Source organism: Patella vulgata, chromosome 5 (genome assembly GCF_932274485.2).
Source record: "Patella vulgata chromosome 5, xgPatVulg1.2, whole genome shotgun sequence".
Lineage (NCBI taxonomy): Eukaryota > Metazoa > Mollusca > Gastropoda > Patellidae > Patella > Patella vulgata.
Window position 1 is genome coordinate 15579542 of NC_065883.2, and position 23451 is coordinate 15602992.

The 23451-nt window shown below is 38.5% G+C and overlaps 3 protein-coding genes across 6 annotated transcripts; all 3 read left to right on the top strand.

Annotated features, from left to right (window-relative positions):
• Positions 1 to 227: 227 nt before the first annotated feature.
• On the top strand, positions 228 to 6559 carry LOC126820340 (steryl-sulfatase). The gene is made up of 6 exons (XM_050548217.2): positions 228 to 688; positions 2610 to 2905; positions 3581 to 3703; positions 4288 to 4992; positions 5254 to 5538; positions 6003 to 6559. Exons 2-6 carry the CDS (start codon positions 2632 to 2634, stop codon positions 6347 to 6349), a joined length of 1734 nt encoding a protein of 577 aa, XP_050404174.1. The 5' UTR covers positions 228 to 688; positions 2610 to 2631; the 3' UTR covers positions 6350 to 6559.
• A 771-nt stretch (positions 6560 to 7330) lies between these two features.
• On the top strand, positions 7331 to 17735 carry LOC130010508 (steryl-sulfatase-like). Of its 3 annotated transcripts, none has more exons than XM_056100813.1 (6): positions 7331 to 7504; positions 10684 to 10974; positions 12127 to 12249; positions 12568 to 13272; positions 13988 to 14272; positions 14942 to 17734. In XM_056100813.1, the coding sequence occupies exons 2-6, from the start codon at positions 10701 to 10703 to the stop codon at positions 15283 to 15285; spliced, it is 1731 nt and encodes a 576-aa protein (XP_055956788.1). In that variant the 5' UTR covers positions 7331 to 7504; positions 10684 to 10700; the 3' UTR covers positions 15286 to 17734. The 3 variants fall into 3 exon arrangements, with proteins under 3 accessions (XP_055956788.1, XP_055956790.1, XP_055956789.1); XM_056100814.1 differs by lacking the exon at positions 7331 to 7504 and adding an exon at positions 7665 to 7791 and having other exon boundaries at positions 14942 to 17735; XM_056100815.1 differs by lacking the exon at positions 10684 to 10974 and having other exon boundaries at positions 7332 to 7504; positions 14942 to 17735.
• Positions 17736 to 18295: 560 nt separating this feature from the next.
• Positions 18296 to 23039, top strand: LOC126820339 (steryl-sulfatase). 2 transcript variants are annotated; one of them, XM_050548215.2, is made up of 6 exons: positions 18296 to 18487; positions 19477 to 19773; positions 20086 to 20208; positions 20407 to 21111; positions 21531 to 21815; positions 22415 to 23039. In XM_050548215.2, exons 2-6 carry the CDS (start codon positions 19494 to 19496, stop codon positions 22756 to 22758), a joined length of 1737 nt encoding a protein of 578 aa, XP_050404172.1. In that variant the 5' UTR covers positions 18296 to 18487; positions 19477 to 19493; the 3' UTR covers positions 22759 to 23039. The 2 variants fall into 2 exon arrangements, with proteins under 2 accessions (XP_050404172.1, XP_050404171.1); XM_050548214.2 differs by having other exon boundaries at positions 18297 to 18483.
• The last annotated feature ends 412 nt before the right edge of the window (positions 23040 to 23451 follow it).

The window sequence follows — 23451 nt, forward strand, 5'->3', positions numbered from 1 at the left end:
TGATTGACATGAATCAAGCTGATTGAAATTCCTACCAACAATGGTTTAGTCCACTTTCATGATGATGAGTTAGTTGTATTTTACGTCCGCTTTCACATAAAGATAATCCTTTATAGGACGCGTTCAGTAGTTGCAGATTGTGATTGGACGAATCCAGATCAACCCACTAATCAAAAACCACAGACAATTTCACAAAGTATTTTAAAAGGCTTTGATTATTGTTGTCACCTACCCTTTCTTGTCAGTGGTGCAGGTCGGAGGGCCCGGCAAGGAACAGCGTCTAGTCGACGAGAATCCAGTTCACACGGCATACATGTAAAAGAACCATTGACACTTGGAATTCGAAGAAGAAACACTGCATAGCGTATAACCATATTTATTATATAACACGTACGGTTGGTACAGATGTAGGACGTTAAACACCATTTCATTTTATTTTCAATCAAATAAACCGAATGAAAATGCATCACCCGATTATTGGCCGAATTGGCGTACCATAATACTTGGCATGTAATATATTGCAGATTATACAGTTCACCCTCCCCCGCTATAATTTATATATTCAACCGAGCGTCAATGGAAGAGTCCATTGTTTGTTTACAAAACCAAATCCATTGTAGTTTATATAGAGATTGATTTAATGTACCAGTTCATAGAAGAACGTGCTGTGGGAACAGATGATGCATAGGTGAGACATTTTTTTTAAAATTGTAGTGTACAGAGATATATAGATGAATGCTGACCGCCTTTTCAAAATGTGGGGTGCATGAATCATGTAAAAAATGTGGTACCCATTTGTGACAAAATTGCTATAAAATCTGCTTTGTTTCTTTTGAGTAGTTCTGAGTAAAATCATTTTTGTGTCAATATTGGTTAGCAATGGAGTCCGGTAAAAGAAAAGCATGTAGTCGTTCGGAAGGTATGAAATATTGCGGTCCACCCGAGTTTTGCATGTAAATTATAGATTAAGCATGAAAAAGACATAAAAAAGTGAATGAAATATATATAAAAGGTGGATGAAAAATACATGTAAAGAGGATGAAATATACATGTATGTATATATACATTAAGAGAGTACATGTATGTACAAAATATAAACCAAAGTTTTGAATATGTCATAGTAGTTTGAGCTAAACGCGAAAAAGAGATTTATTAAAATTATTGGTTATATTTTGGTTTATATAGAGGTGGGTGCCACACCCCTTTCATTTTGAAAGCATTCTCTACAAAGCTGCACTCGTTGGCGTGAATGTAAAAGAACCTTTGTCAGTTGGAATTCAAATGCCTGGGCAAAATCCCCCCCCCCCTCACCCTGTATGACATATACGGGTCTACATTAGCTCGGATGCGGAAAGTAGGATGTTAAACCCTTTCAATTCATTTCAATTTTGCAGCAGCTGAAAGAATGTTATTTACCCAAAAGTATATATAGCCTATCCATTGAATTATTTTCTCGTATTCGAAAATGATAACGCCTATTAAACACCCCTTATCAAACAAGTTGTTTAAATATTCTCTTGTCATTATTATATGGATTAAGACGAGCAACTACGTAATATACTGTAGGATACAAAAGATAGTTAAATTTGTATATATGTTAGTGTAGAACACCGTTATTTATATATACTTAAATGTTTAAACAATGAAATTACTGTCACAGGTTCACAGGTAACTAAAGGTAACTAGAAGGAAAACAGTAGCAATGTATACACCCAGGCATTAATTCAAACAGGACACCTTGAACTTTTGAACCCGTGAAAATCACTCATTGACCCTTGAAACTCAGTGTGTCTATACAATAATAAGGATTGACCCGACTGATCTCGTTAATTTTCTGGCAAGAAAGAGTGTTTATTTCAATAATTTGCTTACGCGTAGTCGACTTAAGCAGTGGGGGGAACTGGAGTCCCGGATAAACCCACGAGGTTGTACAGGCGACCATACCCCTTGTCACGCTCAATAAGGGGGAATCGAAACCACACCATTTGATCGACACTGTAATCAGGTGATTTCGGCCCTAATATGTCGTCGTATTAATATTCGCTTACTGTGTCTTTAGAAGAGTGAGGAAGCTGGGGTAACCTGGGAAATCCGTCAGCCACAGTCAACCGCCCTCATTGTATCGAACACATGACTTGCATAGCTGACAGACGAAAATATGTCCAAATGGTTTCCTTGCCGTTCTCAAAGCTCTGTCATCTATGAAGCTCGAGTTCGGTTGAAGCTCGAGTCCGCCTTAACCTCTGTGAATTTCCTCCACATCTAAAGAGCCCTGTACCCGAAAACAAATTAACAAATTTTGATGTCTAAAATTAGATATCGATATGTGTACGCCGGTAGATAATATGAAACACGTAGGATTATGCTTTATGCTTGTATATGTCACTGATATAGCTACAATCCAGATTTTCCGGCGTGGTTCCCCCTTGTCAGTGATGCAGGACCGAGGGCCTGACAAGAACAGCTGTTTAGTCGTTCGGATGGTACGGAAAACCAACATGTAAGCCAATTATTGAAAATATATGCTATATGTTAGTCCCGAAACAATCCAAGCCCCCGCAATGATTAATAGTTTAATATTCATTTTTGATTTTTTTGTTATTTTTTAGGTAAACCAGTTCAAGACACAAAATGACAACCAACATTTTGGACCCAAGGTCCCTGATTCTTGTACTATTGATAATAATTCAATGCTCTGATGCCAAGAAACCGAACATTATATTAATGATGGCTGATGATTTGGGTATTGGTGATTTAGGATGTTTTGGGAATACGACAATTAAAACACCAAATATCGACAGAATAGCCAGAGAAGGTGCCAAATTAACTCACCATTTATCAGCATCAAGTCTGTGCACACCTAGTAGAGCAGCGTTTCTAACAGGACGATATCCAATACGTTCAGGTACGTATCTGTGCTTAGCATCTTGCTATTTTATAGCAATGTAGTAAAAGGAAACAGTCCTGATACTCTTCCCTTTATTATTAATCTTAATATCATCGATACAAATTAATAACGTAAGTTAAAAGATAAAAAGGGTTAATAACGCAAGTTAAAAGATGCAGCGAGCTATTAACGTAAGTTACACGATACAGGAATGTATTAACTTAAGTTCAAAGATACAGGGGGTTATAAACGCAAGTTTTCTGTTACGAGATACTGGGAGTTACTAACGTAAATTAAAAATTAAAACGAGTTATTAACATAAGTTAAAAGATACAGGGACGTATTAACGTAAGGTAAAGACACAGGGAGTATGTAAGTTAAAAGACACACAGAGTTATTAGCTTAGGTTAAAAGATACAGGAGTTGTTAACTAAGTTAAAGGATACTGGAAGTTAATAGCCCAGGCTAAAGGATAAAGCGAGTTATCCACAAAATACTATTAACATACACAATGCACGTGTTCGAAATTATATAATGGATAATGGAACCACCAAAAACCCCCATTTTAACAGCAAGTTTATCTAAGATTTGAAAATCCAAGCTTTCTCCGGTTGAATTTAATTTCAGATTTTCCCTTTTCTGGGATTTCAAATACATGTGTGCTATAATAACTTTAATAACACTTTATTTCAGGAATGGCTGCAAGAGGATACGCGCGTGTTATCCTTTTTGTGGCGGCATCGGGTGGATTACCCACAAGTGAAACAACATTTGCTGAGCTAGCCAAAACAGCAGGATATAAAACAGCCTTGCTTGGTAAGAAGGACGTGGTTACTAGAATGCAAGTCCGAATTTCTACTTAAAAATGGCGTCGTGCGTACGCGAACATATATGCTTATTCAAGGGACACGTCATTATTTTAAAACGATGCCCCGGTGAAGTCCACGTATATTTGCACTTTTGTATTTAAAAACTTTCAGAATCAATGCTAGGTATTATATTTTAGACTATATTTCAAAAATCTACCGAGAACCATAAAGACTATATCTACTTAAACACCATAAATACTGCATGACATAATTATGTCCCACATTCGTCACATTAAACGCTATTGGTAACTAAAACGATATTTCATAAACCATCAAACGTATGGGTCCGATATCTTCTTCAAACTGACGGGACTTCTTCGACGTTTCAAATCTTGTCGTAAAAAGCTTTTCAGACCAATGGCTTTCTGCCTAAGTTATTCAATCTGACTGCTCCGTTTCCACCTAAGATGATCAGCTGTGACTATAATGAAGCAATCACATCTCTTTAAAAAAACGTTGTTCTAATCTAAGCCATGTTGTCGATGTTAATCCAGGCAATGCAGTCTCTTTAACTTATTTTCTTTATTACAGGAAAATGGCACCTGGGATTGAGCCAGGACAGCCACGGAGATTATGAACACCATCCAAATAGTCAAGGATTTGAATACTTCTATGGCTACCCTATAACAAACATGAAGGACTTTGGAAAAGATACTAGAGAAAGTTTGTTTCGTTCGATATTTCCATATTGGAATTTCCAGATCGTGACCGCCTTTGTCATCATGTTCATTTGCTGCACGTGTCTGTATAGCACTCGGATGGTAGGGCTAGCTCTGTATATCATTCTTGTTATTTTCGGATCTTCTGTGCTGTTTACAGTGCACTATGCTATTATTATACGCTACAAAGATTTTAATAGCTTACTGTTTAGAAATAAGGAACTGGTAGAGCAACCGATGGAGTTATCTACCTTGACGCGTAGATTCGCGGCAGAAGGTGTTGAATATTTAGAAAAAAGAAGAAACGACCAAGAGCCATTCCTGTTGACGATTGGGTGGCCACATATGCACACTTACTTAGATACTGCAAAAGCGTTCGTAAACAGAAATAAACATGGACGCTACGGTGACGCACTTGAAGAGTTGGATTGGGGAGTTGGTGAAATTCTTGGAGCCCTGGATAGGTTGAATCTAGCAGACAACACGTTCATTTATTTAACATCTGATAATGGAGGTCACCTGGAAGAGAGAAATGCTGATGGAGAAGTTCATGGTGGTTATAATGGTATCTATAAAGGTAATAAGACTAGACCGACTTGGGGGCTGTTTGGATATACTGGAAGAACCAGAAGCAGGTCAATCTGGTTTAGTTTAAGTTGCTCGATAATTTTCATTGAGTGATCAGATTTCCAAAGTATATATTTGGACAATCCTGAGTCTTTATGCTATGAATGCATCTCATAAGCACCGACCATTATAAATATCGGGTTGCAAGATAGTCGCACTATAAGTTTCAATTTACTGTATATTTACATTGATGTACAACATTTTACTTTAGGTGGGAAGGCTCATGGTGCTGTAGATGGTGGAATCAGAATGCCGACTGTTTTAAGATATCCATCAGTTGTAAGACCAGGCACAGTTATTGATGAACCTACAAGTTTAATGGACATCTTTCCTACCATAGCTAACATCATCCAAACTAAATTACAACCTAAATTACATATTGATGGTCAAGATATAATACCTCTTTTATCTGGCAAGGAAACTGTTTCACCCCACGATTTTATGTTTCATTATTGTGGAGATGATATACACGCCATCAGATATCGTCCAAGAACCGGTGAGTATTTTTTCTTTATCTTCCTCGACTTGATGTTAGAGATTGCCAATTTGGTTAAAATACAGATCTATATTTCGATTCGTATATTAAAACTTTCGATGGCCACCAGTACATAAAGTGGCGTGAAGACAAGTAAAACGAAATTTTGAACTATAAAAAACAAATCGAAATAGGATCTTTGTTTTAATCGGACTAATTGATTCCATGTTACCTCCCTTGTTGCAACGAGACAGCAATAACACAAATTTGTGTGTACCATCTTATTTTCTGCACCAACCTGTACGATGAAGATGCATATGCGCAATACAGTGTCCTAGCTTTGAGTCTAGTAATAGGACTGATCATGGAGATGCTTGATCATTGAGATCCTGGGTCTGGAGATAAACCCAGTCTACATTTCTTTAAAAGCTAAGAATTATTCTATCAGTCACATAAATAATAAACATTAAATTTATTTTCAACAGGCTCCTCCATCTGGAAGCTGGTTTTAAAATCCCCGAATTATTTACCAGGAAAACAGATGTGTCAATTTGCATGTTCCTGCCAGGAAGCCATTGTTAATGACCCTCCACTTTTACATGACATGACGTCAGATCCGTCAGAATCAAGACCAATTGATAGTACGAGACATCCCGAAGTTGTTAGCCTAATGTTAAAAGCACTGGAAGATCATAAAGACTCGATTATACCAGTGACAAATCAATTAGATATGCCTAGACTTTTGTGGAAGCCCTGGCTTCAGCCGTGTTGTGGCTCCTTTCCATCATGTTCCTGCAGCGATGAAAAATTTGAAGGACGATTTGTAGAGTGATCGCAGTAGCCCAAAATGGCATATTATTATCACTAATCATTTTCATAATTATATTTGTTAGTTTTGAAGTTAACATTTTATATCAGTTTTGCGAATATATAGTGTTGTTTGAAGACGGTAATAACCATGACCAACTACCTAGAAATACCTATAATACATAGAATACATATATTTTTTTATTATTTCTATAATAAATAATTTATAAAAGTTTATATCGTTTTAAATCCTTTTACAACCAACTGAAGTTATGGAGATTAAGGGGAGTTGGGTGGCCGAATGGTTAACGCGTGCGCGGTTTCGATTCACCGGTTGTATGGTCAAACCTCGTGGGTTTTCTCCGAGTCCTTCGGTTTCCTCCCATATGAACCATATGTTAGCCCCGAAATGACCTAGTTTGCGTCGAGTGGACGTTACTTTCTCTGTCTCTCTCTCTCTTTGGAGACTAAAATAAAATAAAGAATATACACATGAAGTAAAATTGGGTTTAACGTCAGCTGTTCTGTTAAATGGGGTTTAACGAACACTCAACACAAACTAGGTCATTTCGGGACTAGCATATGGTTCAATTTTATTTCAATAATTCGCTTGCGCGTAGGGGTCTTTAGCAGTGGGAGGAAACCGGGGGACCCGGAGAAAACCCACGCAGTTGGACAGACGACCCCATTCCTTGTCACGTACAGCCAGGGAATAGAAATCACGTCAGTTGTTGACTCAATGACAGACGTTATGATTCAAAACACGCGCGAGCTAACCATTCGCCCCCCCCCCTCACTTCGGACGAACAATCGAGGCCCGGTGTTAACTTGACGTGTACGTAAAAACTCCCTGACAGCTGGGACACACAACCATCATAGATTTTATATCATCGTTAAGTTAAAATGATATTTATACACCTGTATGCACTATAATGTAATTCACATTATGCAAATGAACCTACTGCATTTTTCTAACGAAATGTGTAAATGGTTGGATGATTTTCATGGTATATGCTTCGACAGCTTGAACAAGATACTACGAGTCATACACCGTGCTCGCCATTATGAACAGTGAAACAACATGATGTTACGGTGTCTTAAAAACTAACAGTAGACAAGTAGCCTACATCCAGATATTTGAAAAAGCCTTGAACCTTTCCAATTCAGAGTCAGCAGTGAGGTGAGACTTACTGTGCAGACATGTTTAATATTATGTATGATATTATGAATGTAGCCGATATATGACTAAAACTATTTGTTAAGGCTATATAGCTCAATTTTCGTTTAGGTCGCTGAGATGTAAATCAGGCTATAGGACACGTGCGAGATTGTAGGTTAGGAGGTTAGGGTTAATATAAGCATTGGTGCGAGGTCCAGGGTCGAGATTAACGCTAACCCTATTATATAAACATCTTGTGACCTTTGACCTAACTTGAAGTTAGCCTTTACAAAAACAGATCTAACCGAGTATGTATGTATTTTGTTACTTTGTTGAGCTCGTAGGTTGGACACAGGGGTCTCCACTAGAATGCCCCATGTTCTAAACCCGGAGCTCATTTATCACGAGTGCCGATGTTTTTTTTTTACCAGAGACGTTAAAAGAAAGGGATTGTAACTGAAATGATTCTTTCAAGACAGCAATTCTTTATGTTTCACCAATACTACTACTACTACCTGCTGCTTTAACGTCTGCTTCCACATAAGTGGTATCGCAGACAAGACATAGGAGAGCCGAGGCTTTCTCCTGTTTTTAGAATATGATTTTGTAATCTTTCCATTTGCGGCCATAGGCCATGGAGTAGGTTTAGTTAGATGTTCATCCCTTTATTTAATAAAAAACGTATTATTTGGGAGTTGATCTGTGGAGGCAGGCATATATGCATCTCGTTTCTAGATTGGTAGATGCCATCTTTGTGGGTTTAGTGTTTAGGTGCCAGAACCGTCTTATCGTGGCCTCCCCTTACTCCACTATCCCACTCTGCAGGTTTGGTGTCTTTTTAGCGGATTAGTGTTTTGATGCCGACCCCGTCTAACCGTGACCCTTCCTTACTCCACTATCCTGCTAATTTGGTATATCTCCCCTATGTAGTTTATTGTTTAGATGCCGAGCCCGTCTAACCGTGGCTCCCTCTTACTTCACTATTCTACTTAATCCAACCGTGGTCATTAGATCGGTCTCGGAAAGAGTAGGTTCTTAGTGTTGAGCGGTATGTTGTTGGTCTCCATCATCCCCAATAGTCCACTTTTCTCCTCCTTGTATACTTCACAGTCTACCAGGACATGGTTGGTGGTACATTCTTCTCCGCACTCACAGACGACGACTTGGTGTTTGAAGTCTCGCAGCCGCTCTTTCACCCTTAGTCTCGATATAAGTTTGCATATATCTCTTGTAGGGTGACTGATCGCTGTCTTGGTGTAGATCTTGTCATCCAGCCGGAATCTGTATGTGTCAAGTTCAAGGAGCTTTAGTTCCCAGATTGAATTGACCTGTCTTTTTACCATACTGTAGATTTCCGTGGTGCTGTATTCTGTGGTGCGGGGTGGTGTTGTGTCCCTGAGACCTTCGTTGGCGAGTCGATCTGCTTCCTCGTTTCCTCTGATGCCCACATGTGATCGAATCCACACGAGCTCTAGTTTGCATCCCTTCTCTAGGACCCTCTGTTACAGCTGCCTGATTTCCAAAATGACTTCAGAGAGTCGCTTGGAATGACGAAAATACTAGTCTTTTGATGGGAGATCCATAATATAGCATCACGAATGGCCACAATCTCTGTAGTGTACACCGAACAGTTATTGGGCAGTTTCCTGCACTTATTACCTGTTCCCCGTTTAGCATGTATATTCCAAACGAGCTATTATTTTATGATAGACATGCTAAAATGTTACAGACCAAATGTCTTGTTAAATACCAGTTTCTCCTATATATGGTATCAATGCTTGCATATCTGGTATCATCAGAATGTAAGTCTGCCGGGTATCTGGTGGTGGGTGTGGTATTCACGCTCTAAATGTCACGCCTCCCAACTAGACTAGATTAGCTGAAGTTCGTACCACCTGAAACGGCTTTGAATGACCACTGCCAGACAGTTTGTGCGATTGGGTACCCTGACAGACACTACCAAAATGCCACTACCCAACTAGGCTAGATTAGTTGAAATCTGTACCACCTAAAACGGAATGACCGCTGACAAACAGTTTCTGCGGTGGGATACCACTGATAAACCTCTCTAGAATGGCACATGTGTTTTCGGCATTGTGGCGGGGGATCATTCAGGGCTAACTTGTAGAAAACCAGGCTGCTACTTAAAATCTTAAGAGAGACATGAGCATTAAAGGAGAGAGAGAGAGAGAGAGAGAGAGAGAGAGATAGGGTTTAACGTCCACTCGACACACACTAGGTCATTTCGGGACTAACATATGGTTTAATTTTATTTCAATAATTCGCTTGCGCGTATGGGTCTTTAGCAGTGGGGGGGGGGGAAACCGGAGGCTCCGGGGAAAACCCACGAGTTTGGACAGGCGACCCTACTCATTGTCACGTACAACCAGGGATTCGAAACCACGCCAGTTGACTCAATGACAGGCGTTATGATACAACGCGCACGTGCTAACCATTTGGCCATCCAATCCCCCCTCCCCGAGCATTAAAGGAAAAGCACCAAGAAGTCATAGGATGGTAGCGAGGATGCTTTCATTTTTTGACAAGGAATGAAAAATATTATATGTATATACAGTTGTGATCTCTCCCAGTATACGCTGGTGAAATCTTTATTCATACCATCAAGACATGCAGGACTGAGACAAATTATCAGCATATCAGGTTCTGTGTCACACTGGGATGTCCGAACCAGGCAGGTTATACAGTATGTAGCTGTGGATGAAAAGGAATAGGTGTCTTGCCCCTGTCATGATTTAAAGTTACAATTTCATATTTTCTAAGAAAGTCAAAACATAATTATTTCTATGTCTTTTGCCCAATAGGTTGTCAACTCACTATTATACGATCATAGGTGTCATTCTCAAACTTAAAACTCATTTACACCGGAAATAATAACACAATTACCTCCCAAATACCTCCCTTGTTTTCCTATTCCCCACCATGACGTTTGAATGATATTTTTGCCAATTTCTCAACTGACAATAGTGAATTATAGGATTAATGGGATTATTCTTTAACGAGGTAGGACCGTTTATGGATACCATCTATTTTAGGGCTTTTTTTAAAATACATTTTAAAAATATGAAATACATTTTAAAAATATGAAATTGTAACTTTAATATGATGTACCATAATCTGCATTACATTATTAACTAGGACGTTAATTTAATTTCATTGGTTAACGTTTGGTTCTCTTGCAGTTACTTAAATTGTGTAAATGGCTATATCATGCTTTTCACAGCCCATTCTATTCGTGCTTCTGTCAATATCTATTACATCTTCTGGTGCCAAGAAACCGAACATTATATTAATAATGGCGGATGATTTGGGTATTGGTGATGTTGGGTGTTTTGGGAATACGACGATTAAAACACCAAATATCGACAGATTAGCCAGAGAAGGTGCCAAATTAACTCACCATTTATCAGCATCAAGTCTATGCGGGCCTAGTAGAGCAGCTTTTCTTACAGGACGATATCCAATACGCTCAGGTACGTATCTTTGCTTTACACCCCCGGCCCCCACCATTACTTCCATAAGCAATGATAAGTCTTAGTCTGCATGTATTTTTTAGGAGTTAGCTTTTCAAAAGGAAACCACATACATTGCAGACAGACTACTAACCTTTTAGGCTTTAACATCTGTTAATGTAGCATCAGTATCGTATGTGATTAACATCAGTTAATATATGTAACGTCAATATAGTATGTTACTAACATCAGTCAATCTATGTAGCGCCAATATAGTGTGTTACTAACATCAGTTAATCTGTAGCGCCAATATAGTGTGTTGCTAACATCAGTTAATCTGTAGCGCCAATATAGTGTGTTACTAACATCAGTCAATCTGTAGCGCCAATACACTATGTTACTAACATCAGTCAATCTATGTAGCGCCAATATAGTGTGTTACTAACATCAGTTAATCTGTAGCTCCAATACAGTGTGTTACTGACATCAGTTAATCTGTAGCGCCAATACAGTATGTTACTAACATCAGTTAATCTGTAGCGCCAATATAGTGTGTTACTAACATCAGTCAATCTATGTAGCGCCAATATAGTGTTTTACTAACATCAGTAAATCTGTAGCTCCAATACAGTGTGTTACTGACATCAGTTAATCTGTAGCGCCAATACAGTATGTTATAACATCAGTTAATCTGTAGCGCCAATATTGTGTGTTACTAACATCGCAGTTAATCTGTAGCGCCAATATAGTTTGTTACTAACATCAGTTAATCTGTAGCGCCAATATTGTGTGTTACTAACATCGCAGTAAATCTGTAGCGCCAACATTGTGTGTTACTAACATCGCAGTTAATCTGTAGCGCCAATTTAGTGTGTTACTAACATCAGTTAATCTGTAGCGCCAATATAGTGTGTTACTAACATCAGTTAATCTGTAGCGCCAACATAGTGTGTTACTAACATCAGTTAATCTATGTAGCGCTAATTATACATATAAGTTAATCTTTGTAGAGATGGGTGACAGGGGTCAGATATAAAAATGTCGGACCCGCTAAGCGGTAGAATGCTGTTGCGCCCACTTGCTAAGCTGAGGAAGACTAGCACATTATTTATCCAAATTTTATACCATGTCATTGTCACTGGTGCTATTAAAAGGTTTCACCAAATATTTCAGGAATGGCTCCCAGAGGTTTCCCACCCGTTTTTATTTTTGTGGCCTCATCTGGCGGTTTACCAACAAGTGAAACAACATTTGCTGAGCTAGCCAAAGCAGCAGGATATACAACAGCCTTGATGGGTAGGTAGGCCTATTTGTACAGTTTATGGAGACTTTTTGGCGAGCGGAATTTTTCCCATCCGTATCACGTATCCGTATGTAGTTTTAGAGTTTGGCCAGATAATTGCTGCGTATCACGTATGAGAAATACACACACATTGATGACGTCAGACGCAAAATCGATACGGATATGCAATACGGACGAGAAATTTACGCTTGCTAAAAATCTCTTATATTAATTACAGTTTTGATTGAATCAAGACCTTTTTCATAACCAGTGTTTATAGTCGCAAGTCAGTGACAACTACCAATATGTATCTAACGTTGTGATCGTTTTAGGAAAATGGCACCAAGGCTGGAGTGAGAGCAGCTTTGGAGACTACGAACATCACCCAAATAATCAAGGGTTCGACTACTTTTATGGATTTCCTTTAACGAATTTAAAAGATTTTGGCAGTGACACCAGAGAAAGTTTAATGAAATCCGTTTTCCCATACTGGAATCACCAGCTTATCACCACATTCCTCGTCCTGTTCATCTGCTTCACGTGTCTCTATAGTACCCGTATGATCGGACTAGCTCTGTATATCGTTCTAGTTATTTTCGTATCTTCGGTACTATTTACTCTGCATTATGCATACATAATTCGTTATAAAAATTTCAATAGTTTGTTGTACAGAAATAAGGAACTTGTGGAACAACCAATGGAACTATCTACATTAACAAAAAGATTTGCAGCTGAGGGCGTAGAATTTTTAGAAAATCGTCAAAAAGATGATAAACCGTTTCTCTTAATGGTGTCATGGTCCCAAGTCCACACTTATTTGAATACGACAAAAGAGTTTAGAGGCAGGAACAAACATGGGCGGTACGGTGATGCAGTGGAAGAGATGGATTGGGGAGTTGGTGAAATTCTTGACACCTTGGATAGATTGAATTTAGTAGACAATACACTTGTATATTTTACATCTGATAATGGAGGTCACCTGGAGGAGAGAAATGCTGATGGAGAGGTTCATGGTGGTTATAATGGTATCTATAAAGGTAAGAACCTACTATATGATAACTATATCACAGAGAATAAGAAGGTCAGTTCAAAACATTTATGACAACTTAGTTATTGTACTTCTTTATCCACCTAATACTATTAGTAAGCACAGCGGGTGGGGGATTGGAGGGGGGGGGGGGTGCACCACAGACAAACAATTAGACAAGACAAATCTATGGACAAGACAGAAATCACAAACATTTCAGATCAGACACTAGACTTAACTCAATATGAAAAACCAAAATAACAATAAGGGAAGCAACTCAAGAAAAGGGGAATATTTCTTAAACTAGTATAATGCTAGTGTATGAGTCATGATCGGCTGTGTGCCACATGAAATATAGATATAGGCACATTGAAGGAAAAATAGGGATCAAAGCATTATGAGTGTGCGAAAGAATTCGAGTGTATAATTTATTACAAAGTTAGGACATAACTCCTTATTTATATAAAACAGAGAACTAATGCTGAATACAAGGAAGCAATTGGAAAATGTGTGACTAGCCTTAGTGGCGGTCGTATAATGAATGACGTTACGTAAGGGTGGTAATTTGCCACTTGATGCCATAAGTTAAAATATAATAATGCCAACAAAAAAAGGAAGTTAACCTTCCGCAAACGTTTAGCAAACCTGACTTTTAAGTATCTGACCGCTGTTGACCAAAGAGACTTATGATTAATAGGTTTTTTCTTAAACACCCCTTACTTCAGGTGGGAAGGCTCATGGTGCTGTAGATGGTGGAATCAGAGTGCCGACTGTTTTAAGATATCCACCAGCTGTAAGACCAGGAACAGTTATTGATGAACCTACAAGTTTAATGGACATCTTTCCTACCATAGCCAACATCATCCAAACTAAATTACAACAAAAATTACATATTGATGGTTATGATATGATACCTCTTTTATCAGGCAAGGAAACTGTTTCACCCCACGACTTTATGTTTCATTATTGTGGAGATGATATACACGCCATCAGATATCGTCCTAAACATGGTAAGTTTATCTTGTGGGTGCAAGGGGGTAGATGATTAGCTCACAGGGGTAGGTACTGAAAATAGATTAAATATTGACGCAGATAACACAGTGAAGTATCAGAGCCGAAGGGGTATGTTGGGCGGAAGGCTGCACCACACCCACTAGAACGCATATGGTGAGGTCTTACTTCAGTTTGCATTGTTATGAGAAGAGAAAAGGGATCAGAAATTCGGCCATTTGGAGAGCATGAACGTTTCGAAATTTGTTTGAATTTTACACGACATTTGTTTAAATTTGCATTTATTATGAAAACATAAGGCACGTCGAATCTTTGCCTGTATTTTCGGGTTATAGGCGTTGATCTCGAATTTTGTTGATTTAAGTCGGGTTTTAGGTGAATATTGCCAATAGTTCCGATTATATACGTCGTTGGGTAAAAGGGAGCTGCGATTGTGTCGCCCTTCGGCCTCAACCTCTGTCTCTGACTTGTATTTTTTCAAGAGCTAAATCTGCCTATTGCAGGTATTTCTTTAGGCCTTTTATGTTATATAAACCTTTAATTAGTCATTTATTAACATGACAAGACCATAATCAATTTGAATCTGATCCGCTGCTCAACGCTCATTGTTTTTTTTTATCGTACAGACTTTTTGTTCATAGTGTACTTGTATTTATATATTTTACCAGGTATGGAAGTATGGAAGTTGGCTATTAGATCACCGAATTATCTACCTGGAAAACAGGTGTGTCGCTTTTTCTGTAACTGTAGAAACGCAGTTGTGAATAACCCACCTCTTTTATACGATATGACGTCAGATCCGTCTGAATTACGACCACTAGACCTCTCCAGATATCCAGAAATTGTCAACATTATGCTAAAAGCAATGGATGATCATAAAAACTCAATTATACCACAGCCATGTCAAATGGATTTAAGCAGAATATTGTGGAAGCCCTGGCTTCAGCCGTGTTGTGGTTCATTTCCCTCTTGTTCCTGTATTGATAAAAAATATGAAGGGCAATTTGAATAGTAAAGCTGACAATTACAATCATTGTTATCATTTAAATTTGAATAGTTTTTATATAAATGTCTTAGTATTAATCGGTTTTATAAAACGGGGTTAGTCCAGATAGACAGATGGGTCGATTTTTTGTTGCGGAGTGGGCCTTCTTATTTTGTGGGAAATGGGTCGACTTGTCGCTGTCTCTTACACATGCAATCAAACCAAAATGACGCCTACAAATCAATATTTAACTGGGTCATTTAAAAATTACATAATGCTATACTTACTAACCAATATCGACCTAACTGGGGGTAATAATTGGTTTTCTAATGCTGAGTGGGACGATTTTTTGATGCCCCCTCCACCTGGGAAAATATGTTTGTGCACCCCTGTAAAAGACACATGTAATTTCAGTGATATATATACTCAGCCAAATTAAAAACTTGACACTCGGGATTTTTGGGACTAGATTTTTAATATTTGGTTTAAGGCAACTATTTTAGTGTTAGGTTGTGCACAGACGACCTTGACATCAACAGAAAGCAAGAATACGTCTCGCCGAAAGTCCTTGACATTGATAACGTTCGTGATGTCACAGTACCCCCCAAAATGAAATTCACAGACTTGGAGAACAATCGGAATAAAGTGTTTAGTAACGGTTGTCGCCTCCTCTAGCGTCTCGTACTGCCACACAACGTCTTCTCATGGATCTCAGAACATTAGTAAACACTACCCGAGGAAGACGTCGCCACTGCTCAGCAAGAGTATGTTGAAAGTCCTACAACGTCAGTGGTGGATTCACTTGCTGACGAACACGTCGACCCAGTTCGTCCCAGATGTGTTCAGTAGGATTAAGGTCGGGGCTAAGCGACGGCCAATCCAGGACTTGGACACCGGCATTTCTTAAAAAAAAAATCTTGGTAGCAATTGCTGTATGGGGTCGAGCATTGTCTTGTTGAAACGTTAGTCCAGGCCCATGTCTCTGCATAAACGGAAGAAGAACAGGTTGCAAAATCTGATCCCTGTACTGGACAGCATTTAAGTTCCCTTGGACAACAACAAGAGGAGAACGTCCATGTGCACAAAAAGAACCCCAAACCATGACGCTGCCGCCACCAAATCGGTCAACTTCTCTGACGCATACTTGAGCGTAACGTTCACCTCGTTTGCGGTACACTCGGACCCTGCCATCAGCAAATCTCAAAGTGAATCGAGATTCGTCACTAAAGACAACCGAATTCCACTGTCTTTGAGTAAATCTTATGTGTCTTGTGGCCCACACAAGTCGGTTACGGCGATGAAGAGGTGTCAATATTGGTCCATTATAGGGCCTCCGAGCTCGAAGACCAGCAGCCTGCAAGCGATTTCGAACAGTTTGTGCAATTACCCTTCCACCAAACATCTCTCTACTTGTGGAGGTTGCAGTGACAAATCTGTTTCTAAGATGACGTAATCGTATTGCTTGATCTTCCTGGAGTGACTCACACGTGGCGCTCCCGTCCTTGGGCGGTCGGCAATAGTTCCAGTTTGAAGCACTCTCATTCTAAGATTAATTATTGTCTGGCGTGAACAATTAAAGGCTCTTGCAACAGTGACCACAGACTGACTAGCATAGAGCCTACTTATAGCACGTAGACGTTCTACATTTGAAAAGCGCGGCATTTTCTAACAAAGATGAAAATAACAATTTTAATTTGTTTTTCCATTTCAAGTTACGTGAGCGTGTTCGGTTTAGGCAAACTTGCATCGATTGACCTCACGAGTTTGTGTTTGCACGTGTTATTCAGGTTTTTCATTTTTATATGCTCAAAAGTCATGTGATCCACGTGACTTTACAATTTTATGAAATTAAAGGCTTCTTACTACTTACTATCGTTAGAAACATTTTAAAATTTATTTGACTTACCAGAAAAAAAAATTTGTTGAAATTCATCAGTGTCAAGTTTTTAATTTGGCTGTGTATATTTACGAATATTTTGATCTTTTATATGGCAGCGGATCAACTATTTGTAACGTTAGTGCAAATTACCACAAGAAACCCAAATCCAGCCTTTGAATTACAAATGTAGGCCTACCACAGTCAATGAAAATTGATATAACGTGCTCGTTCAGGCCAAGTCCTGCCATGTATCCATTAACCCATAAATTAACAATGTGTCTCTCTGTCGGGTGTTTTTTAAATTTTTTTTATCTTGTCTTCAGGGGGAATATGCAGACATGGTTCTCTTCCTTTTTAACATTCTTGGCTTCTCCCCGGTTGACAGTATACCGATGGGCGTTTATTCGGTATGAGTGCCCACATTAAACCACATTTTCAAGCAATATTGCTTAATATTGTCACACTTAAAGGAGCTAAATCGCTAACATTTGGGACCTAGAAATTGACAAAAGTGGGTCGCAACGCATACAATACTGTAATATGAATGTATATAAACTGATTAACATTCAATGGTTTCGTTTTTATTCCAATTTCAAATCAGTTATGTTCGGCGAAATAAGCCAGAAGTCTCAAGCGAGAGCAAATATCTAGCGTCTGGTTATTACAGTCTAAATGCGCCGTTTGATTTGGTGCAATGTGTCTTGCCTCGTCCCTCGAGTCTCTTGAAACAACTGGGACTGAAGCGCATTATGGTACACGATTCGTGTACCAATGGTAAAATGTTTATTTTGTCTTAAATATTGGATATCAAAAGCCCATCTTTTTCCGGTAAGATCACAACATGAATGTTGATTTAATTTGACAAATATATCGTGTTTTCAATGTTGAAGATTTTGGATGATATTGAGTTAGAGACTTAGCTACTTTAATGTCGAGGCAGAGGATGAAGTGTTCATCTAGGGCCTGCGCTATAACTATAATATAATTCAAATTATGCAAATAAGCCTACACGATATCACGCCGAGTTACAAACAAAATGTAAAATATGGTTGGTCTGTGAACACATATACTTCAACTGTTTAAACCGTGTTATCAGTGATTACGAACAGAGAAACAACATAACTGGTTATAGTTTATAACTGGTTGGGTTAACATAACTAAGAATGTTACTAAAAATAGACAAGACCGACGTTCAGTTCATCTAGTTATATTTAGCACAGACATCAAAAACAGTTTTAATGGAAGAACCTTGAATCTTTTGTAGTTCGGAGTAGTCCGTGTGGTTAGACTTACTGTGAAGTGATGTTTATTATTATGATATTGTGAATGTAGCCGATATAACAAGCGTATGTATGTAGGCTATTTTGTTACTTTCTTGATATCGTTCGATTTCGATTGCGCGGTGCACGACGATGTTGATTATGCTTAAAATTTTATCCAAGGACATTGCACTGCCACGAGAAACATGTGCATTGTACTGATATAAAAATATCTTAAGTAAATCTGCAATTTAGTTTAAGAAGTTTGGGTACAGAGGAAAATGATTGAAAATCAATGCACAGATATCTCAAATGCATCACTGATATACATATTATTCGCCCATCATCCATAAATAGAAATGTGCACCGAATGGAACTACTTTGGCAAAAACAAAACAACTTCTCTCTAAGTGTGTAGCCTATATATGTGTAATACTTTAAATTCGGTCTCCAATACCCAAGTGACAAGTGTTCAAAACTAAAAATAAACCGAATTCACCACTCTGTTGATTACACTAATAGTCAATCAAACACCGCTATAGAGGTGGACCCAGGAATTTTTGCAGGAGGGGGTTTGCCAGGTTCCTGTTGAGGAAATTTTAACAGTTGACAATGCATGATGCCATCATCGTCCCCAAATTACGTAGGCATATATACACACTGAGAGAAATCCAACACCCCGCTTGATGTCAATTTTATTATGAATTAATAGGATCACATTGTTATTCAATTTCACTGATGTAAAACATCAATTGTGATATCACATATGTCTATATCATTATCTCGCACTTTGAATGCCCATCCAAACCCACCATCTGATGATAAAGGGTAAAGCACACGACCGTGACACTTTTCTCATAAAAAGTGTTGTTTTACATTTTCTTTTATGGCAGACATATAAAATAATCTAACGTTGATCCCAAAATTTGAAACGTTATGATGGAAGTAACAGTTTGTTCTTTAGGGACACGAGGATTCGACACACAACTTAAGAAATGAAATTGAACCAGGCGGTTATACTTATACAGTATGTAACAATGTTCTAACATTTAGATTGGTTATCCTTTTTTCCTCTTACAGTTACTTAAATCCCCCGAATGTTTAAAAAAATGGCTGTATCCTGCTTTACAATGCACATTGCATTTATGCTTCTATCTATTATATCTTCTGATGCCAAGAAACCGAACATTATTTTATTGATGGCGGATGATTTGGGTATTGGCGATGTTGGATGTTTTGGGAATACCACGATTAAAACACCAAATATCGACAGAATATCCAGAGAAGGTGCCAAATTAACTCACCATTTATCAGCATCAAGTCTATGCGGTCCTAGTAGAGCAGCTTTTCTTACAGGACGATATCCAATACGCTCAGGTACGTATCAATGCTTTAGATCTTGGAATACTTTACAAACCTTTATCGCCATGTCTTCCATAATGTCCTTGAACCGTACAGGTTAGAAAATCAAACGGTTGGGCTCCCTAAGTAGATTGTTGGACTCTCTTCGTCTTCTCAGACTGCAGCAGAACATATTGTTCCAACATTTAACAATATTAAAAAATATCTGTATACCCCCTTAAAGTCTAACATTGAATCAAAATTGTGATGCCAACTAAGACCAATGCTACCATGGACTGTATATAATAGATCCATGGTGATACTGAAAGATTTCACCAAATATTTCAGGAATGGCTACCAGAACATTTGCACGTAGTTGTATTTTTGTGGCGTCATCTGGCGGTTTACCTGCAAGTGAAACAACATTTGCAGAGCTAGCCAAAACATCAGGATATACAACAGCCTTGATAGGTAGGTATTTAGTTACAATTTTGATAATGGAGATTCACACAAGATTGACACATGACTGTGTTAATACGCTGTATTTTTGCTTCATGGAGAGTGGCCGAGTCGAGGTCGCAACTCACAAATTCACAAGTCAATGACAGCCACTTTAATATTGAGATTCACAAGATAACTGACATGCATGTTACGTTGTGCTCGTTGTAGGAAAATGGCACCAGGGTTGGAGTGAGAGCAGCTTGGAAGACTACGAACATCACCCAAATAATCAAGGGTTTGACTACTTTTATGGATATCCTTTAACGAATTTAAAAGATTTTGGAAGCGACGCTAGAGAAAGTTTAATGAAATCCATTTTCCCATACTGGAATCATCAGCTTATCACCACATTCCTCGTCTTGTTCATCTGCTTCACGTGTCTCTATAGTACCCGCATGATCGGACTAGCTCTGTATATCGTTCTAGTTATTTTCATATCTTCGGTACTATTTACTCTGCATTATGCATACATAATTCGTTATAAAGATTTCAATAGTTTGTTGTACAGAAATAAGGAACTTGTGGAACAACCAATGGAACTATCTACATTAACAAAAAGATTTGCAGATGAGGGCGTGGAATTTTTAGAAAATCATCGAAAAGATGATAAACCGTTTCTCTTAATGGTATCATGGTCCCAAGTCCACACTTATTTGAATACGACAAAAGAGTTTAGAGGCAGGAACAAACATGGGCGGTACGGTGATGCAGTGGAAGAGATGGATTGGGGAGTTGGTGAAATTCTTGATACCTTGGATAGATTCAATTTAGTAGACAATACACTTGTGTATTTTACATCTGATAATGGAGGTCACCTGGAGGAGAGAAATGCTGATGGAGAAGTTCATGGTGGTTATAATGGTATCTATAAAGGTAAGAACCTGCTCTATGATAACTGTAATTGCTTAGATAGATTTATTAAACAGTGGGTCAGTTCAAATCATTTCCGGCTTGGACTAAACCAGTTTTAGCAATGCGATATAATCCTCACCTGTTCAATAGTTAATGGTCGGCTCCGAAATGGGAAAGTTGCTTTAAGTCAGCTTTCTGCAAAATTTCGTAATCGTTACTGATGGGTATTAGACTGCAATTGGTCATATACGCATTATTTGTACATTTAGACGGTCGAATAATACTCATGCCTTATGTAGTGGTTCGTGTATTTGGCCAGACTGGTACTGGAATTATGTGGTTTGATTGTTTGTTTAGGGCGTGGAATTCTTTGCAAAGGAATTATCTAGATAAATGACCCAGATCTGACTAAGTTATCTCCTAAACACCGATTACTTCAGGTGGGAAGGCTCATGGTGCTGTAGATGGTGGAATAAGAATGCCGACTGTTTTAAGATATCCATCAGTTGTAAGACCAGGTACAGTTATTGATGAACCTACAAGTTTAATGGACATCTTTCCTACCATAGCCAACATCATCCAAACTAAATTACAACCTAAGCTACATATTGATGGTCAAGATATAATACCTCTTTTATCTGGCAAGGAAACTGTTTCACCCCACGACTTTATGTTTCATTATTGTGGAGAAGATATACATGCCATCAGATATCGTCCAAGACAGGGTAAGTTGCAGCACCAAATCACAAATCATGAGCAGCTTTTAAACATTGGAAATTGCTGGTAATGATATTGATCGAGCTTCTCACAGCGGTAGTCGTTGTGTTCACAAGGGAGGATACCGAAAATGCATTATGCTAAAGCCGCGCCCTTTTTTGGGCGAGTTCTTGTTTTAATAAGCATTCTGAGCATTTATCATTAGGATAAAAACGCAACCAGAATACCAGTCATAGCATCGGAAACTGGGGGCAAGTTTTGAATTTGTTTTTCTTTTGACATTTGTTTTAATTTGTATTGATGTTAAGGATAAACGGTATGTCGAAAGTGACAGAGCGCGCGCGTGCTAACCATTCGGCCATCCAATCCCCCGGGAGGAGGAGGAGGAACAACCCCTACTCCCATACCATTTATCCTGCTGTCGCCACAGCCCCTCCCAGTCAATAGTAGTCGATACATGGATATTTTGTTAAATTACCTCATTTGCTTTAGAGGGCCCAGTCAATAGTAGTCGATACATGGATATTTTGTTAAATTACCTCATTTGCTTTAGAGGGCCAAGTCAAACTTAATCGCCAGTTGATGATTTATTTATATATTTTACCAGGTTTGTCAGTATGGAAGTTGGCTGTTAGATCCCCGAATTATCTACCTGGAAAACAGGTGTGTCGGTTTGTATGTAACTGTAGAGATGTGGTTGTGAATGACCCGCCTCTTTTATACGATATGACGTCAGATCCGTCTGAATTACGACCACTAGACCTCTCCAGATATCCAGAAATTGTCAACATTATGCTAAAAGCAATGGATGATCATAAAAACTCAATTATACCACAGCCATATCAAATGGATTTAAGCAGAATATTGTGGAAGCCCTGGCTTCAGCCGTGTTGTGGTTCATTCCCCTCTTGTTCCTGTGCTGATAAAAAATATGAAGGAAAATTTGAATAATAAAGCTGACAATAACGATCACGGTTATCATTTACATGACGGTAGAGCTGAGCAACAAACTACCACCACCAGAAACCCAACCCCAAAAGTACTTCAGACATTGAAAATTAACGTTATGGTTCTGGCTAATTCCTATCATGTACGCCGCCGAGACAAACTTGCTAACCCATCCCATACACACAATTATCGTGTTTCTGTTTATTGTTAGGTGTTTTTGTGAACTGGTCTTATATGATTTCTCCATGGTGCAGCTTTTCACAATAAAACTGTGTGGTCGGTCATATAGGCTATGCCTGTTCCTCAATCCTGTTCAATTTCTCAATAAAATATTGTTTTTAAAAAAAAAAAAAAAAAACAACCAAAAAACAGTAGTGTCAGATCCATTGAGCGTTGGCAAAATGCCAGGGGCCCGGACCTCCACCGAATTTATAAAAAAAAAACCTAATATTTTAATTCGGGAGTCGGTGCAATCACAAAGTATACACCCGTAATCAATCAAGTGAGCAATAAGCTGAAGTTATATTTAAAGACACATTGCCGCGTACAAAAATAAATTGAAAGTAAATTATTGACAAATATTTTCCCTGGTGTCTAACAAGTTTCTCAAACTAAGAATTTTAGGTGTTCATTATGATTTGGGAACAACCTTTAAAGGACCTTTAACATATATTTTAACCATGTTTTTTTTCCCCT

Coding starts and splice junctions, on each gene's coding strand:
- LOC126820340 (XM_050548217.2), top strand. CDS start 2,632: ATGACAACCAACATTTTGGACCCAAGGTCCCTGATTCTTGTACTATTG. Junction 2,906..3,580: donor ACGATATCCAATACGTTCAG/GTACGTATCTGT, acceptor ACTTTATTTCAG/GAATGGCTGCAAGAGGATAC. Junction 4,993..5,253: donor TTATAATGGTATCTATAAAG/GTAATAAGACTA, acceptor ATTTTACTTTAG/GTGGGAAGGCTCATGGTGCT.
- LOC130010508 (XM_056100813.1), top strand. CDS start 10,701: ATGGCTATATCATGCTTTTCACAGCCCATTCTATTCGTGCTTCTGTCA. Junction 10,975..12,126: donor ACGATATCCAATACGCTCAG/GTACGTATCTTT, acceptor CAAATATTTCAG/GAATGGCTCCCAGAGGTTTC. Junction 13,273..13,987: donor TTATAATGGTATCTATAAAG/GTAAGAACCTAC, acceptor CCCTTACTTCAG/GTGGGAAGGCTCATGGTGCT.
- LOC126820339 (XM_050548215.2), top strand. CDS start 19,494: ATGTTTAAAAAAATGGCTGTATCCTGCTTTACAATGCACATTGCATTT. Junction 21,112..21,530: donor TTATAATGGTATCTATAAAG/GTAAGAACCTGC, acceptor CGATTACTTCAG/GTGGGAAGGCTCATGGTGCT. Junction 21,816..22,414: donor CAGATATCGTCCAAGACAGG/GTAAGTTGCAGC, acceptor ATATTTTACCAG/GTTTGTCAGTATGGAAGTTG.